Source organism: Dendrobates tinctorius, unplaced genomic scaffold (genome assembly GCF_039654945.1).
Source record: "Dendrobates tinctorius isolate UK_male_01 unplaced genomic scaffold, ASM3965494v1 ptg000162l, whole genome shotgun sequence".
Taxonomy (NCBI): domain Eukaryota; kingdom Metazoa; phylum Chordata; class Amphibia; order Anura; family Dendrobatidae; genus Dendrobates; species Dendrobates tinctorius.
This window is the reverse complement of record NW_027361829.1, coordinates 22,432,501-22,449,407: the sequence shown is the minus strand read 5'-3', so window position 1 is coordinate 22,449,407 and position 16,907 is coordinate 22,432,501. Positions and strand designations below refer to the sequence as shown.

The 16,907-nt window shown below is 46.5% G+C and overlaps 1 protein-coding gene across 3 annotated transcripts in view; it reads left to right on the top strand.

Moving 5' to 3' along the window:
* GOLGA4 (golgin A4) overlaps positions 1 to 16,907 on the top strand; it is a 245,424-nt gene that overhangs the window by 196,621 nt on the left and 31,896 nt on the right. For all 3 annotated transcript variants that reach the window (XM_073549893.1, XM_073549892.1, XM_073549891.1), the window contains 3 exons: positions 9 to 84; positions 7,512 to 7,615; positions 15,627 to 15,713. In XM_073549893.1, the coding sequence (XP_073405994.1) occupies positions 9 to 84; positions 7,512 to 7,615; positions 15,627 to 15,713 (267 nt within the window). The remainder of the gene's footprint in view (positions 1 to 8; positions 85 to 7,511; positions 7,616 to 15,626; positions 15,714 to 16,907) is intronic.

The following is a 16,907-nucleotide window of genomic DNA, read 5'->3' as shown; positions in this document are numbered from 1 at the left end:
TTGTACAGATTAACACATTGGAAGACCAGATAAAAAACTACTCTCGTGGTGCGTTTGTCACTCCTCTTGGGACTCCTTATAAAGGTCGGAAACTGTTTCAGGAGTGCTGTTTTGTAACATGAATACACTGTACTCCGGATTATTTTTTTTGTGAATACTAAAATTGATTTATTGACTGGGAGCCAATAAACAATGGAATAAGCAATTTTAGGAATGTTTGTGCCATGTAAATATAACAGTGATCTGCCGATGAACGAGCAAACACTTGCTAAGCAGCTGATCTCGTGTTTCATTGTCGGCAGCACATCTCCACTTGTAAACAGATGATGAGCTCTTGACAATATGAAAACCTTAGGGACTATTATTGGTGTTTCATTACCATGTAGTTTGATGTACATATATCTGTTATGGTCTAGAACAACCTTGGGCAAAGTGCAGCTCTCAGACCACCTTCGGCCTTCTGGTTGTTCCCGTCTGGCCCCCGGACTGTGACAGCCGAGAGGCTTTAAAGAGTGTCACATGGGCTACCCCGTCCCCTCCCCCGCCTGACATCACTGCTGTCTGCATCCTCAGGATGCAGCGCAGATGCTGAATAAGGTGATATTTTTAGCTGCTATTTCACAAAACTTGTGACAGAGTCCCTTTAGCACTGAGCAGAATTAATTTCAGACTATTGGTTCGGCCCTCCACAACAGTCACGGTCTCTCATGTGGCCCCTTGGTAAAATTAATTTCTCCTTCGTCTCATTGGGGGACACAGAGACTGTGGGTGTGTGCTTCTGCCGTCTGGAGGCCGACACTAAGTGTACAAAAAAAGAGTTAGCTCCTCCTCCGCCGCATACACCCTCGCCCCTAGGCCGGGCGTAACTCAGTTTTTTGCTTAGTGTCTGATGGAGGCACACGCAGTCTGGAATTCCAGACTAGATTTTTTTTTTTTTTCCTCCCTTTTTTCTATGAAGATAAGATAGGGGCGACGGTTCCTATAGAGAGGATCCGATCTCCCCAAATCACCAACGGGCGACCACGTGTGAGTAACCCTCCACGTGTCCTCTCCCGCACCGAGGGACACATCTGGGACTTTTTTCCAGACATCTATTTTTTTTTTTTTTTTTTTTTTTTTTTTTTTTTTTTTTTTTTTTAACGAAAGAGGGGCAACGCGTCCTGATTAGAGGACTCGGTTTCCCCACAACTTCATCAGGAGCACGTGTGAGCAGAACCAGGGGTCAGACTCCGCGTTGCTACTCTCCTACAACAGCAGTGTATGGAGGACCCGTCCACCCCTTGGTAGTGAGTCCAGGGGGTTGAATCGGAGGCGCAGGTGAGAGCGTACAGGGGGAAGAGGCCGCGGGTAAGACCGACAGAGCCCCCCCCCCCCCCTCCCCCCCCCGCGCCTGCACGGCGGATGGCCCTGCTCACCTGTTTGGTATATGGGGGATCCGCTCCTGGAGCGCACCGCAAGTTGGCGCTGGTGGGTAGCGGTAGCCAGGGCGTTGCAGGACAGCCCGGTGGGTGACCCGGGCTCCGCACGCCGCGTGTATCGCGGCCGGGGCCCCACTGCAGAGCGCGAGTATCGCGCGAGGCCGCGCGCCGACTTCCGGTGGTAGCCGGAAGTCCCGCCCGCTGACTTCCGGTGGTAGCCGGAAGTCCCGCCCGCTGACGCGGCGGTGACAGCGGCGATGGTGGAGACGCGCGATATAGGGCAGGAGGTCAGAGGCGCAGATCCCGGAGAGACTTCCGCCCTAACACATTGCATCCACGCAAGGACAGCCCGGTGGGTGAGTGTAACTCCGTTTGGAGAACCACGCTGCTTGTCAGGGAAGAGGTTACCCTCCTCCTCCTTCTACTCTGCCTTCAGCCTGTGCAAGTATGTCTGCAAAGGGGAAGCTCTGTACAGGAAAAGCTCACTCTTTCCTTTACGCGGTTTGCGTGTCCTGTGGGGTCAGGCTGCCAAAGGCACAGGCGGGTAAATATTGTGAAGCCTGTGAGTCGGAGCGCGCCCAGGAGCCCCCCACTGTTTCTGAACCGAGGGGTCAGGACCCCCCGGAATGGGCGGTGTCCTTATCGCAGTCTATGCTGTCCCTTACGAGGGCAATTGAATCCCTTCAGGGCCCAGGCGGGAGCAGGGAGGGGGGTCTGCCAGCGGAAGAGAGCTCGTCCTCGTCTCAGGACCCTCCAACCATTAGAGGTCGCTCCAGTACCAGGCAAGCTCATATAAAGAGGGTTCGTTCCCCGTCGGCCGGACCCTCCGGGGCTTCGGCGGCGGGTATTAGGGCATCCCGTTCCCCGTCACTGAGCTCTGGGAGCGATCAGGATGAAGGAGAAGAGGAAGGAGCCTGGAATCTAGAAAGTCTGGGGTTCCAGGATTCGGTGGACAGTCTCATTGAGGCAGTCAACCAGACATTAGAGATCGAGGACGATGTGCCCACAGCCTCAGGTCACAAGGTCTCTTTTAAGAAATCCAGGCGACCACATAGAAGATTTGCCACGCATCCGGAGTTTGAGGAGCTAGTCCAGAAACATAGAGATCACCCGGATAAGCGCTTTGCAATGCAAAAAGCGCTACAGGCAAAGTATCCGTTTCCTCCTGAGCTCCATAAGGCTTGGGTAGAGTCGCCAGTAGTGGACCCTCCCGTGTCACGTTTAGCATCTAGGTCGCTATTGTCAATACCCAGTGTTTCCTCTATTAAGGACCCAACTGATCGCCTCATGGACGGGCTTGCCCGCTCGGTATATGAGGCAGCAGGGTCGGCTCTGGCCCCCTCCTTTGCGGCGACTTGGGTGGCTAAAGCCATGGTTTCGTGGGGGGAAGCTCTGTATAAGGCCCTCCAGGACAGGGATCTGCCCGCGGAGGTCTTAGAGGTGGCAAATCAGATGTCAGGGGCAAGTGATTATCTTGTCAGCGCCTCACTGGACGCGGCCGAGTGTTCGGCGGTGGCAGCGGCGAATGCGATCGCCATTAGGCGTGCATTATGGCTGAGGCTGTGGAAAGCGGATTCTATCTCTAAAAAATCCTTGACCTCATTGCCTTTTCAGGGCAATCGATTGTTCGGTGAGAAGCTGGATAGGCTTATCTCAGAAGCCACTGGGGGGAAGAGTAGTTTCCTTCCGCAGCAGAGAAGTTGCTCGACCCTTTCGTAGCCCCTGGGGGGGGACTCCGGCCAGGACATACTCCTCCGCAAACGATGGCCAGAGTAGGGAAAAACAAGTCTCTTACAGGGCCAATCCGCTGGGTAGAGGCCGAGGCCATTTACCCAGAGCGAAGGGGGCCAAGCCCCAAAAGCCTCCAGCTAAATGACTGGAGGCGCTCCGTACCTACGGACGACAGGGTGGGCGGACGCCTACTAAGGTTCAGCCACGTTTGGGTCGCAGTGACACGCGACACTTGGGTGGCAGAACTTGTATCGTCCGGGTACAAGATAGAGTTTGTCGGACGGCCACCACAGCGATTCTTCCGTTCACGACTTTCCAAGACAGATTCGCAGGCGGAGAGTTTGTTACAGGCTGTAACGACGCTAGAGCACAAAGGAGTTATCGCCCCAGTGCCGCAGGGCGAAGAGTCGCAGGGGTTTTACTCCAATCTTTTTTCGGTCCTCAAAAAGGACGGGACTGTGAGGCCGGTTCTGGATCTAAAGATCCTAAACAGATTCATCAGGGTCAGGCGATTCCGGATGGAATCCCTCCGCTCGGTCATTGCAGCCATGGATCCAGGGGAATTCCTGGCCTCAATCGATGTGCAGGATGCATATCTGCATATTCCGATATTCCCCCCACACCAGAGGTTCCTGCGATTTGCGATCGGAGGACGTCACTTCCAATTCGTGGCTCTGCCCTTTGGTCTGGCCACTGCCCCCAGAGTCTTTACAAAGATAATGGCGGTGGTTATGGCCATCCTGCATGCACGGGGCATAACAGTGTTTCCTTACCTGGACGACCTTTTGGTAAAGGGGCCGTCGTTTCAGGAGTGCCAGGACAATGTCAATATTACTCTGGATACCCTGGCCCGTCTGGGCTGGCTGATCAATTGGAGCAAGTCGTCCTTGATTCCAGCCCAAAAAATCGTGTTCCTGGGCATGATTTTCGACACCTCCCGGGGGCTGGTGATCCTCCCTCAGGACAAGGCGCAAAAAATCAAGCAAGGGATACGGAACCTTCTACAGCCGGGCTCCAGATCCATCCGGTATGGCATGAGTGTGTTGGGAAGAATGGTGGCGGCGATAGAAGCAATCCCGTTTGCCCAGTTCCATCTCCGTCCGCTTCAGCATGCGCTCTTGACAGCATGGGACCGGAGGCTGCTGTCTCTCAGTCATCGGTGCAAATTGTCTCCGCTAGTACGGAGTTCACTCCGGTGGTGGACTCGCGACTCGTCTCTGGTCCAGGGGAAGCCTTTTCCCCCGGAACAATGGTTGGTGGTGACGACCGATGCAAGCCTGCAGGGTTGGGGAGCAGTTTTCCAGAGTCACATAGCCCAGGGGCGATGGTCGGTTCAGGAGGTAATTCTCCCGATCAACATTCTGGAGATACGGGCAATACGATTGGCCCTGCGACATTTCCAGTGTTTCCTGAGACACCGGCCGGTGCGCATCCAGACGGACAATGCTACAGCAGTAGCATATGTCAACCATCAGGGGGGCACACGCAGCCAGGCAGCCATGCGCGAGGTCGGACTGGTACTACGTTGGGCGGAGAAGAACCGCGTGGTAATTTCAGCGGTGCACATTCCAGGAGTCGAAAACTGGGCGGCAGATTTTCTCAGCCGACAGGGGGTTGCGGCAGGGGAATGGTCCCTGCACCCCGAGATCTTTCAGCAGATCTGCCAACGGTGGGGGACACCAGACGTGGACCTTATGGCATCCAGAGAGAATGCCAAGGTACTAAGGTTTGTCGCTCGATCCCTCGATCCGCAGGCAATCGCAGCAGACGCACTGGTGCTCCCGTGGGGCCAGTTTCGTCTCCCGTACTTGTTCCCCCCGCTGCCGCTGCTTCCAAGAGTTATCAGGAAGATAAGGAGAGAGAAGGTTCCAGCAATTCTGCTGGCCCCAGACTGGCCCCGGCGGGCCTGGTACGCAGATCTGGTCCAACTAGTGGTGGACGTACCCTGGCGTCTTCCAGATCGGCCGGACTTACTGTCCCAAGGGCCGATCTGCCATCCGAACTTAGGGGCCCTGTGTTTGACGGCGTGGCCATTGAATCTTGGCTGTTAACACAGGCAGGATTCAGACGCGATGTGGCGGCCACGATGGTGAGTGCCCGAAAACCTTCCTCGGCGAGGGTGTATCATCGGACTTGGGAAGTATTCTTCCGTTGGTGTAGGGATCGTGAAGTGGCTCCTCTGGTTTTTTCGATCCCCAACGTACTGGCTTTTCTACAAGCAGGGCTGGACGCAGGGTTGGCCCCGAGTTCCCTCAGAACGCAAATCTCGGCCCTGTCGGTACTTTTCCAACGAAAAGTCGCTTCCGTCTGGCAGGTTAGGACGTTTATGCAGGGGGTCGCACATTTAGTACCCCCCTATAAGGCGCCGACGGAATCATGGGACCTGAATTTGGTGCTCAGAGCCCTTCAGGAGGCCCCTTTCGAACCATTGCAAGAGGTCTCCTTACCTTACCTGTCCAGAAAGGTCGTTTTTCTAGTAGCCATAACGTCTATTAGGCGGGTTTCGGAATTGGCGGCCTTATCTTGTAAACCACCGTTCCTAACTTTTTATAAGGATAAGGTAGTTTTAAGGCCAGCTCCTCCCTTCTTGCCGAAGGTTGTGTCTGCTTTTCATATCAACGAAGACATCGTCTTACCCTCGTTTTGCCCGGCACCGGTGCACAGGGTAGAGAAGGCTTTGCACACTCTGGATCTGGTAAGAGCTCTTAGGAGGTATGTGGCGAGGACGGCGCCATTCCGCCAGACAGACTCTCTATTCGTGGTTCCAGAGGGACGGCGGAAGGGGCTCGCTGCGTCCAAAGCGACTTTGGCCAGATGGGTTCGCCTGACGGTTCAAGAAGCTTATCAAATCAGTGGCACGCCAGTTCCGGCAGGGATCAAGGCTCACTCGGCACGGGCAGTGGGTGCCTCATGGGCACTACGACACCAGGCTTCAGCGGAGCAGGTATGCAAAGCAGCTACCTGGTCCAGCTTACATACGTTTGCCAAGCATTATAACGTACATACCCAGGCATCCTCGGATGCAAGCCTGGGAAGAAAGATCCTCCAGGCAGCAGTTGCGCACCTCTAATCAGGGGCGCAAATTAGCATGGATTGGGTGAGTTAAGATCCCGCCCAGAGGACTGCTTTAGGACGTCCCACAGTCTCTGTGTCCCCCAATGAGACGAAGGAGAAACATGGATTTTTGTGAGTACTCACCGTAAAATCCTTTTCTCCGAGACGCTCATTGGGGGACACAGCACCCACCCTATCAGCCAGTTGGCTTTTACTTATTTTGAGTTTTACAAATCCTTGTACAAGGTTTAGGGTGGTCCCCTTTTTCAGACATATAGTTTCTTGCCTGAGTTTAAGGCGCGTTCTCCTACTGCTTATGCACTAAACTGAGTTACGCCCGGCCTAGGGGCGAGGGTGTATGCGGCGGAGGAGGAGCTAACTCTTTTTTTGTACACTTAGTGTCGGCCTCCAGACGGCAGAAGCACACACCCACAGTCTCTGTGTCCCCCAATGAGCGTCTCGGAGAAAAGGATTTTACGGTGAGTACTCACAAAAATCCATGTTTCCTACCCCTAGTCTAGAATGATAGTTTTACGACAACATCAGTTTTCATGATCACACAGGTAAGGCCCCCTCTACAATGCGTAATCACCTGTAGTACCGGCTTTGGGTGTAGGCAGCTATATAACATGTTAGGCTGCAGTTGTGGATGTCGCCCCCTGCCTAGTGCCTATGACATTATGATAGTCAGGCATATTATGGCTTTATGAGCAATTCTTCGTTTAGGTTCTAAAATAAGTTCCATTATACAGTACTTATTTATTGCTGCAAAAAATCCCAGGACATGTATTGACTTCCTAGTTAAAGGGGTTGTCCACTACTAGGACAACCCCTTCTTGATCTAAATGTTTGGCCCTAATAAAATAAAAAAGCCTATACTCTCCTCTTGTGCTGACACCGTTCCAGCAGTGTCAGCACTCGCGTTCCCGGGGCTCTCCTGTGGTTGTATGACTCGTGAGCTCAGCTCCCAATCAGCGTTGGTATCACTGTCTCCGCCTTCTGTCGAATTGAACATGAAGAGGAAGTCCGGGTTGCAGTTGATCCCTGACTTTCTCTTCAAGTTCAATTAGACAGGAGACGGGGACGCTGATTGGGCGCCGGGGTCACAGCACAGGAGCCCCGGGAGAGCGAGTACCGACACCACTGGGACGGCACCAGCACGGGAGGTGAGAATAAGCCTTTTATTTTATCGAGGCCAAGTGTGGGGTATGTCAAGGAGATGTTCAAGTGGTGGACAACCTATTTAACCTCACATCTTTATAAATAGCTGTTTTAGTTGTAATCTAGTGGTTTTTACTCTTTCAACAGATGTCAATCATCGGTACACTGATGTGTCTGTCTTTGCTGAGCCTACCGAATTTGAGTATTTGAGAAACATATTGTTTGAGTATATGATGGGAAAGGAAACTAAGGTAAGGAGCTCCAGAGTTGCATAATTTCATAAATAATATGCTAACGTTACAAAGGTGGTATTGTGCTGTAGACAGTTCATGAAAGTATTTATTCCGTAATTCATTTATTGAGTTTGACTACATGAAGAAAAAAAATGATGGCCACTCACACATGTGCTACTTTGAGGGCACTGTATGGCGGGGCTATTCTTTCAAACTGTGCCTTTTAACCCCTTCCTGACATGAGACGTACTATCCCGTCCACGGTACCCGGGCCCGTATGACCGGGGACGGGATAGTACGTCTACCGCGATCAGCGGCGCCCACGTGGTGAGCGCCGCTGATCGCGGCCGGGTGTCAGCTGATTATCACAGCTGACACCCGGCACTATGTGTCAGGGGCGGTCACGGACCGCCCCCGACACATTAACCCCTTGCACACCGCGATCAAACGCGATCGCGGTGTACCGGGAGTTAAAGGGAAGCATCGGCAGGGAGGGGGCTCCCTCCGTGCTTCCCTGAGCCCCCCACGGCAGCGCAATGTGCAGCGCTGCTGCGGGGGACTCCTATCCTCCAGGCCCCCGAATCCAAGATGGCGACGGGGGCCTTCGGGGGCCTGGGGAAGCTGGCTTCCTCAGTGCCTGCAAAGCGCAGGCATGAGGAAGCCTTGTGCACTGCCTGTGACAGATTGCTGATCTGTCACAGTGATCTGTGATGTGACAGATCAGCGATCTGTCACAGGACAGTGATGTCCCACCTGGGACTATGTAATAAAGTAAAAAAAAAATTAAAAAAAAGTGTAAAAATAAATTAAAAAAAATCGCCAAATAAATTAGTAAAAAAAAAAAAAAATATTCCCCAATAAATTCATTTTTTTAAAATAATAAAAAAAAAAAAACAATAAATGTACACATATTAGGTATCGCCGCGTCCGTAACGACCTGCCCTATAAAACTGTCCCATTAGTTAACCCCTTTAGCGAACCCCTTAAAAAATAAAAATAAAAAACGAAGCAAAAAATAATGATTTATTATCATACCGCCAAACAAAAAGTGCAATAACGCGAGATCAAAAAGACGCATATAAATATCCATGGTACCGCTGAAAACGTCATCTTGTCCCGCAAAAAACAAGCCGCCACACAGCATCATCAGCAAAAAAATAAAAAAGTTATAACTCGCAGAATAAAGCGATGCAAAAATAATTATTTTTTATATAAAATAGTTTTCATTGCATAAAACCGACAAAAACATAAAAAAACGACCTAAATGAGGTATCGCTGTAACCGTACTGACCCGAAGAATAAAAGCGCTTTATCAATTTTACCGCACGCGGAACGGTGTAAACGCACCCCCCCCAAAAGAAATTCATGAAACGCTGGTTTTTGTTCATTCTGCGTCCCAAAAATCGGAATAAAAAGCGATCAAAAAATTTCACGTGCCCGAAAATGGTACCAATAAAAACGTCAACTCGTCCCGCAAAAAATAAGACCTCACATGACTCGGTGGGTCAAAATACGGAAAAATTATAGCTCTCAATATGTGGTGATGCAAAAACTATTTTTACAATAAAAAGCGTCTTTTAGCGTGCGACAGCCGCCAAACATAAAAACCGCCATAAATAGTAAATCAAACCCCCCGTTATCACCCCCTTAGTTAGGGAAAAATAATAAAATAAAAAAAATGTATTTATTTCCATTTTTCCATTAGGGTTAGGGCTAGGGTTAGGGCTAGGGGTGTGTTGGGGTAGGGTTAGGGCTAGGGTTAGGGCTAGGGTTAGGGTTAGGGCTAGGGCTAGGGCTAGGGTTAGGGCTAGGGTTAGGGCTAGGGTTAGGGCTAGGGTTAGGGCTAGGGTTAGGGGCGTGTTGGGGTTCGGGTTGGAGTTAGAATTGGGGGTTTCCACTGTTTGGGCACATCAGGGGCTCTCCAAATGCAACATGGCGTCTGATCTCAATTCCAGCCAATTCTGAGTTGAAAAAGTCAAATGGTGCTCCTTCCCTTCCAAGCTCTGCTATGCGCCCAAACAGTGTTTTACCCCCTCATGTAGGGTATCAGCCTACTCAGGACAAATTGCAAAACAATTTTTGGGGTCCAATTTCTCCTGTTACCCTTAGGAAAATAAAAAATTGGGGGCAAAAATATCATTTTTGTGGAAGAAAAATGATTTTTTTATTTTCACGTCCGAGTGTTATAAACTTCTGTGAAGCACTTGGGGGTTCAAAGTGCTCACCACACATCTAGATAAGTTCCGTGGGGGGGTCTAGTGTCCAAAATGGGGTCACTTGTGGGGAGTTTCAATAGTTTAGGTACATCAGGGGCTCTCCAAACGCACATGACAACCGCAGACCATTCCATCAAAGTCTGCGTTCCAAAACGTCACTGCTTCCCTTCCGAGCCCCGACGTGTGTCCATACAGTAGTTTTCTCCCACATATGGGGTGTCAGCGTACTCAGGACAAATTGGACAACAACTTTTGGGGTCCAATTTCTCCTGGTACCCTTGGGAAAATAAAAAAAATGGTGACTAAAAGATCATGTTTGTGGAAAAAATACGAATTTTTTATTTTCACGCCCGGGCGTTGTAAACTTCTGTGAAGCACTGGGGGGGTCAAAGTGCTCACCACACATCTAGATAAGTTCCTTGGGGGGTCTAGTTTACAAAATGGTGTCATTTGTGGGGGGTTTCCACTGTTTAGGTACATTAGGGGCTCTCCAAAGGCAACATGACACCCGCAGACCATTCCATCAAAGTCTGCATTCCAAAACGTCACTACTTCCCTTCCGAGCCCTGACGTGTGCCCATACAGTAGTTTTCTCCCACATATGGGGTAGCAGCGTACTCAGGACAAATTGGAAAACAACTTTTGGGGTCCAATTTCTCCTGGTACCCTTGGGAAAATAAAAAAATGGTGACTAAAAGATCATGTTTGTGGAAAAAATACGAATTTTTTATTTTCACGCCCGGGCGTTGTAAACTTCTGTGAAGCACTGGGGGGGTCAAAGTGCTCACCACACATCTAGATAAGTTCCTTGGGGGGTCTAGTTTACAAAATGGTGTCATTTGTGGGGGGTTTCCACTGTTTAGGTACATTAGGGGCTCTCCAAAGGCAACATGACACCCGCAGACCATTCCATCAAAGTCTGCATTCCAAAACGTCACTACTTCCCTTCCGAGCCCTGACGTGTGCCCATACAGTAGTTTTCTCCCACATATGGGGTATCAGCGTACTCAGGACAAATTGGACAACAACTTTTGGGGTCCAATTTCTCCTGGTACCCTTGGGAAAATAAAAAAATGGTGACTAAAAGATCATGTTTGTGGAAAAAATACGAATTTTTTATTTTCACGCCCGGGCGTTGTAAACTTCTGTGAAGCACTGGGGGGGTCAAAGTGCTCACCACACATCTAGATAAGTTCCATGGGGGGTCTAGTTGCCAAAATGGTGTCATTTGTGGGGGGTTCCACTGTTTTGGTACATCAGGAGTTTTCCAAACGCGACATGGTGTCCGATCTCAATTCCAGCCAAAAACGTCAAATGGCGCTGCTTCCCTTCCGAGCTCTGCCATGCCCCCAAATAGTGGTTTACCCCCACATGTGGGGTATCAGCGTACTCAGGACAAATTGCACAATAACTTTTAGGGTCCTGTTACCCTTGGAAAAATAAGAATTGAGGGTGAAAAGATAATTTTTGTGGAAAAAATATGATTTTTTAATTGTATGGCTTTATGTTATAAACTTCTGTGAAGCCCATGGGGGTTCAAAGTTCTCACCACACATCTAGATAAGTTCCTTAGGGTGTCTAGTTTCCAAAATGGTGTCATTTGTGGGGGGTTTCCACTGTTTTGGTACATCAGGGGTTTTCCAAACGCGACATGGTGTCCGATCTCAATTCCAGCCAAAAACGTCAAATGGCGCTGCTTCCCTTCCGAGCTCTGCCATGCGCCCAAATAGTGGTTTACCCCCACATGTGGGGTATCAGCGTACTCAGGACAAATTGCACAATAACTTTTAGGGTCCTGTTACCCTTGGAAAAATAAGAATTGAGGGTGAAAAGATCATTTTTGTTTAAAAAATATGATTTTTTAATTGTATGGCTTTATGTTATAAACTTCTGTGAAGCCCATGGGGGTTCAAAGTTCTCACCACACATCTAGATAAGTTCCTTAGGGGGTCTAGTTTCCAAAATGGTGTCATTTGTGGGGGGTTTCCACTGTTTTGGTACATCAGGGGTTTTCCAAACGCGACATGGTGTCCGATCTCAATTCCAGCCAAAAACGTCAAATGGCGCTGCTTCCCTTCCGAGCTCTGCCATGCGCCCAAATAGTGGTTTACCCCCACATGTGGGGTATCAGCGTACTCAGGACAAATTGCACAATAACTTTTAGGGTCCTGTTACCCTTGGGAAAATAAAAATTGGGGTGAAAAGATCATTTTTGTGGAAAAAATATGATTTTTTAATTGTACCGCTGTACGTTATAAACTTCTGTAAAGCCCTTGTGGGTTCAAAGTTCTCACCACATATCTAGATAAGTTCCTTGGGGGGTCTAGTTTCCAAAATGGGGTCACTTGTAGGGGGTTTCCACTGTTTAGGTACATCAGGGACTCTCCAAACGTGACATGGTGTCCAATCTGAATTCCAGCCAATTTTGCATTGAAAAAGTCAAATGGCGCTCCTTCCATTCTGAGCTCTGCCATGCGCCGAAACAGTCGTTCCCCCCCACATATCAGGTATCTGCGTACTCAGGACAAATTGCACAATAACTTTTGCAGTTCAATTTCTCCTGTTACCCTTGGTAAAATAAAAAAAATTGAACCTGAAGTATTTTTTTTATGAAAAAAAGTTAATGTTCATTTTTTTTTAAATATTCAAAAAAATTCCTGTGACGCACCTAAAGGGTTAATAAACTTCTTGAATGTGGTTTTGAGCACCTTAAGGGGTGCAGTTTTTAGAATGGTGTCACTTTTGTGTATTTTCTATCATATAGACCCCTCAAAGTGGCTTCAAATGTGATGTGGTCCTAAAAATAAAATGGTGTTGTAAAAATGAGAAATCGCTGGTCAACTTTTAACCCTTATAACTTCCTAACAAAAAAAAATTTTGGTTCCAAAATTGTGCTGATGTAAAGTAAACATGTGGGAAATGTTAGTTATCAAGTTTTTTGTGTGCCTTATCTCTGTGATTTAAGGGCATAAAAATTCAAAGTTGGAAAATTGCGAAATTTTCAAAATTTTCGCCAAATTTCCGTTTTTCTCACAAATAAACGCAAGTTATTTGAATGAAATTTTACCACTAACATGAAGTACAATATGTCACGAGAAAACAATGTCAGAATCACCGGGATCCATGGAAGCGTTCGAGAGTTATGACCTCATAAAGGTACAGTGGTCAGAATTGTAAAAATTGGCCCGGTCATGAACGTGCAAACCACCCTTGGGGGTGAAGGGGTTAAGCAAGCATATCATTTGGCGGCCACTACGTGGCATCATTTTGGTTATTATACTTTATGTACGATCACTTTGGCTTTCAGCTTCGCTAAAATCTTACTGGTCTTGCCTGTGTGTAAGTGCAGATTGTACTGATGTTTACTGGTTCGTGAATAGACTGCAGACCAAATGATCCCATAGTGATGACCCATCGCCTGGTCAAAGGTTTTTTTTTTCCACTGCTCCTTTGAGTAACTGTTTTTCTTCTTTTAACCCCTTCCGACATGGACATTTTTTTTTTTCTTGTACTTTTGCGTGACACCATTCATTTGACCAAATGGTGTACTGGGGAAAAATGATAAATGCAGGGAAATTGCAGAAAAATGCAGTTCTGACATTGTTTTTGGGAATTGTTTTAAAAAAACACATTGTGTGGTAAAAATGACCTGGTAATATAAATCTCCTCATCAGTCAAATGCAGCAATTCCAAACCAAACTTGTCTTGCTTTTCTGTTTTTTCCTTATTTTGGTGAAGGAAAAAAAAATCAGAAATTTGAAGAAAAAATATTTTTTGTTTGTGTTGCCATTTTTTGGTCGATACAGCTGTATTGGGAGCAATATAATGTTTTTTATTGATAACATTTTGGGGTATATATGACATTTTAATTGCTTCTTACAGCACTTTTTGGCGGTATTGCATTGAGACAATATTTTTTTTCATTTTTAATTTTTTTCTGTTTACAGTGTTTACCAATTGAGTTAATTATTTTTATATTTTGATAGACTGGACTTTTCTGGACACTGCAATACCGCTTGTGTATTTTTTTTTAATGGGGGGTGAAGGTGTGATTTGAACTTTCAAGTTTTTCATAATTTTTAAAACTTTTTTTTAACTTTTTGCTGTATTTATTAGTCCACTTAAGGGATTATCTGATCGCTTTCACTGTATACAGCAGAATCACAGTATTACTGCATGTAATAAAAGTGACAGTCTCCTTTGCAGCCCGGTCATAGGCAGGGGTTCAAGGGAGCTCCGTGTCGACAAGCACAAAGGTCTTCAAAAGACTCACAGTTATCATAGCAACTCATTGGCACTCAGTGATTGCAGCATCATAGGAGCACCAAGGGGTGCATAGAATGATGCCCATTCATGCCGTGTGCAGGCTATCAGTTATGGGCTGAGCCCTGCTCTACTCGCAGCTGTTAGAGGCAGATTCTGACTGTAACATACAGCTTTTAACTGCGCTATATGGCTTGAGCTTTGAGCCTGCTACTGACTTGCGCCGTACATGTACCGCTAAGGGGTTAAAATTCGCCATACAGGTCCAGAGATATGGACCTTTTTATATGCGTCTAAATTTTACAGTCTATACCAAGGGGACATTGCTGACAATATTTTCTGGGGAGAGGCGGGTCTTGTTTTTCTGCTTCTCTGAATTAGGAATTGTGCACTTTGGTAAATAAAAATCAGCACATAATTAAAATGCTCACATCACTAAAACCATATAGCAGACCTTAAAAAACAAAACCCAGACTACTCTCCAGAGCAGAGGGAATAAAATAAGAGCATACACTTGCCACGTCTGACCTGGTGACGGGTCATTTTTAAGGCCTTTGAAGATGCCCATACAGATTCCTTGCTGACAGTGAGGTCCCAGACTTCAAATAAGGTGCTTTGTTCTACATAATGTAGCAGTTCTTTCTTGACATTTTAAGCATTAAGGTATCCAAGAAGTATTGTTTCTCCTTGCAGAGATTGACATGCTAAGCATGCCGAGATGAGGAGATGCTCCTCTGGGAAATATGCAAATTGTCTCTTCAGAGAGGAAGAAGACTAGAACTCTAGTGCCACCTATTGGAAGTAGCAATCCTAAAAGTCAATGTTGACCCTTTAACGAGCCTGTCTGCAAATTGAGATTCTGGTTTGGCTTTTTATCTTAACTCATGTAAAAAAGCTCGTTAAAGGGTCAACATTGACTTTTAGGATTGCTACTTCCAATAGGTGGCACTAGAGTCTTTTTCCTCTCTGAAGAGACAATTTGCATATTTCCTAGGGGAGCATTGTGGCTTTAAATCTCCTCATCTCTGCATGCTTATCATGTCAACCTGCGCAAGGAGAAACGATACTTGGATATCAGTCAGCCGCCTCTCACACAGCCAAACCATAACTCACACTTGACACTGACGAGGGGCAGTACCCCGAAACAGTGTCTATAAATTGAGATTCTGGTTTGGCTTTTATCCTAAGTCATATGACAAGGCTCGTTAAAGGGTCAACATTGACTTTTAGGATTGCTGCTTCCAATAGGTGACACTAGAGTTCTAGTTCTCTTCCTCTCTGAAGAGACAATTTGCAAACACTAAGGTAGAAACCTTCATATTCCCATGAGGAAACTGTGCAGAACTTTATTCTCTGCAAAACCTTGGATTTTTTTTTTGACAACACTGCATAAAACTAATGCAGAATGGTTCAACTTTTAGCAATTTCGATAGTAGCAAACTGGGTTTCTTAATCTGACAGGACAAACTACACATGTAATTCATTAGCTCACTTTCACCTTCTGTATTCTGCTTTAATGCACCTTCTAATATTTTATTTTATTTTTTAAGACAATGGCGAAAGTTATCACTACAGTACTTCGATTTCCAGCTGATCAAGCACAGAAGATCTTAGAAAGAGAGGAGTCTCGACCTGTGGTAAGGTTTATTTCAGTGTCTCATAGATCCTAAGATAAAAGGAGACGGGGCGCTTTATTATTATGCTGGTTATATTAGTAGATGAAATTGACAATGTAATGGAGCAGTTTGGTTTTCAGAATTTCGTAACCCATTGTCAGTCTGTGAGAAGTCATATGAAAAAGGGGACACCCATTTCAGATCTTCAATATGCTCCCAGCCAATCTGACCCAAGTTGTTCGTCATGATGTTAGGGATGATGGCATGTGGCTGAATAAGCTGCTAATCTTGCGTGTATTGCTGGTTCAGTTTATTCTTACTCCGTTTTGAAACATTTTACTGTTTTTCCTGTGATTCTGTTAAAATGTTCCAATATTTATTGAATAGAATAGACAGACCTTTTTCAGTACAAACCAATTTAGGCAATTTTGTTTAAAACAATATTTTAATTAACTCCTAAGAATCTCAGTACCTTACAGGCATCTGTGGTGACATGACTCTGCCACCATTAATGACATGTCATGCCGACAAAAACAATATGGGATAAACTGTACGTTAAAAAGATATTCCAATCGTCAAGATCCTATCATAATATGTAATAGGTATAATAATATCAAATTCCTCCAATTAGAAATGTATAATATTTCTTCTGATTCGCTATGTTGCTTACCATGTGCAGGGTATTGCAGTAGCTTAGATATCCTTGGTTACAGCCACTCATATAGTGACCGTTGTTAGTGGTTGTAACCATGAATGCCTAACTACTAAAAGGGCCTGCATGGGAAAAACGACATAGCGAATCAGAAGAACTATACTACATTTCTGCATAGTACATTTCTACATTACACCTACTACATATTGGGATAGCATGTAGGAGATGGGAATACCTCTTTACGTGTTTTGAAAACCTTATTTTTTGTATTTTTTGCTGCAAGGAAAAAGATCTTTTTTTGGAAAACCCTATTTGAAATTGACTGGAGCTTGGTGATCAGTTGATAACCAGCAAATCGCTATAATCACTTGTTAACCTGGGTAGGTTATACATTTAGCCCTCAGAAGTCCAAAAAATTACTGGCCATAGGGTCATGTAAAATATTTTATAAAGGATGGTTGGATTTCCTGCTTGATGGAGAAATGTTATAAATAATATTTGTTTGCACTACCATATGTGTGACAGGCTGCTAAAGGAACTCTGAACGTATCTCAGCGATGCCT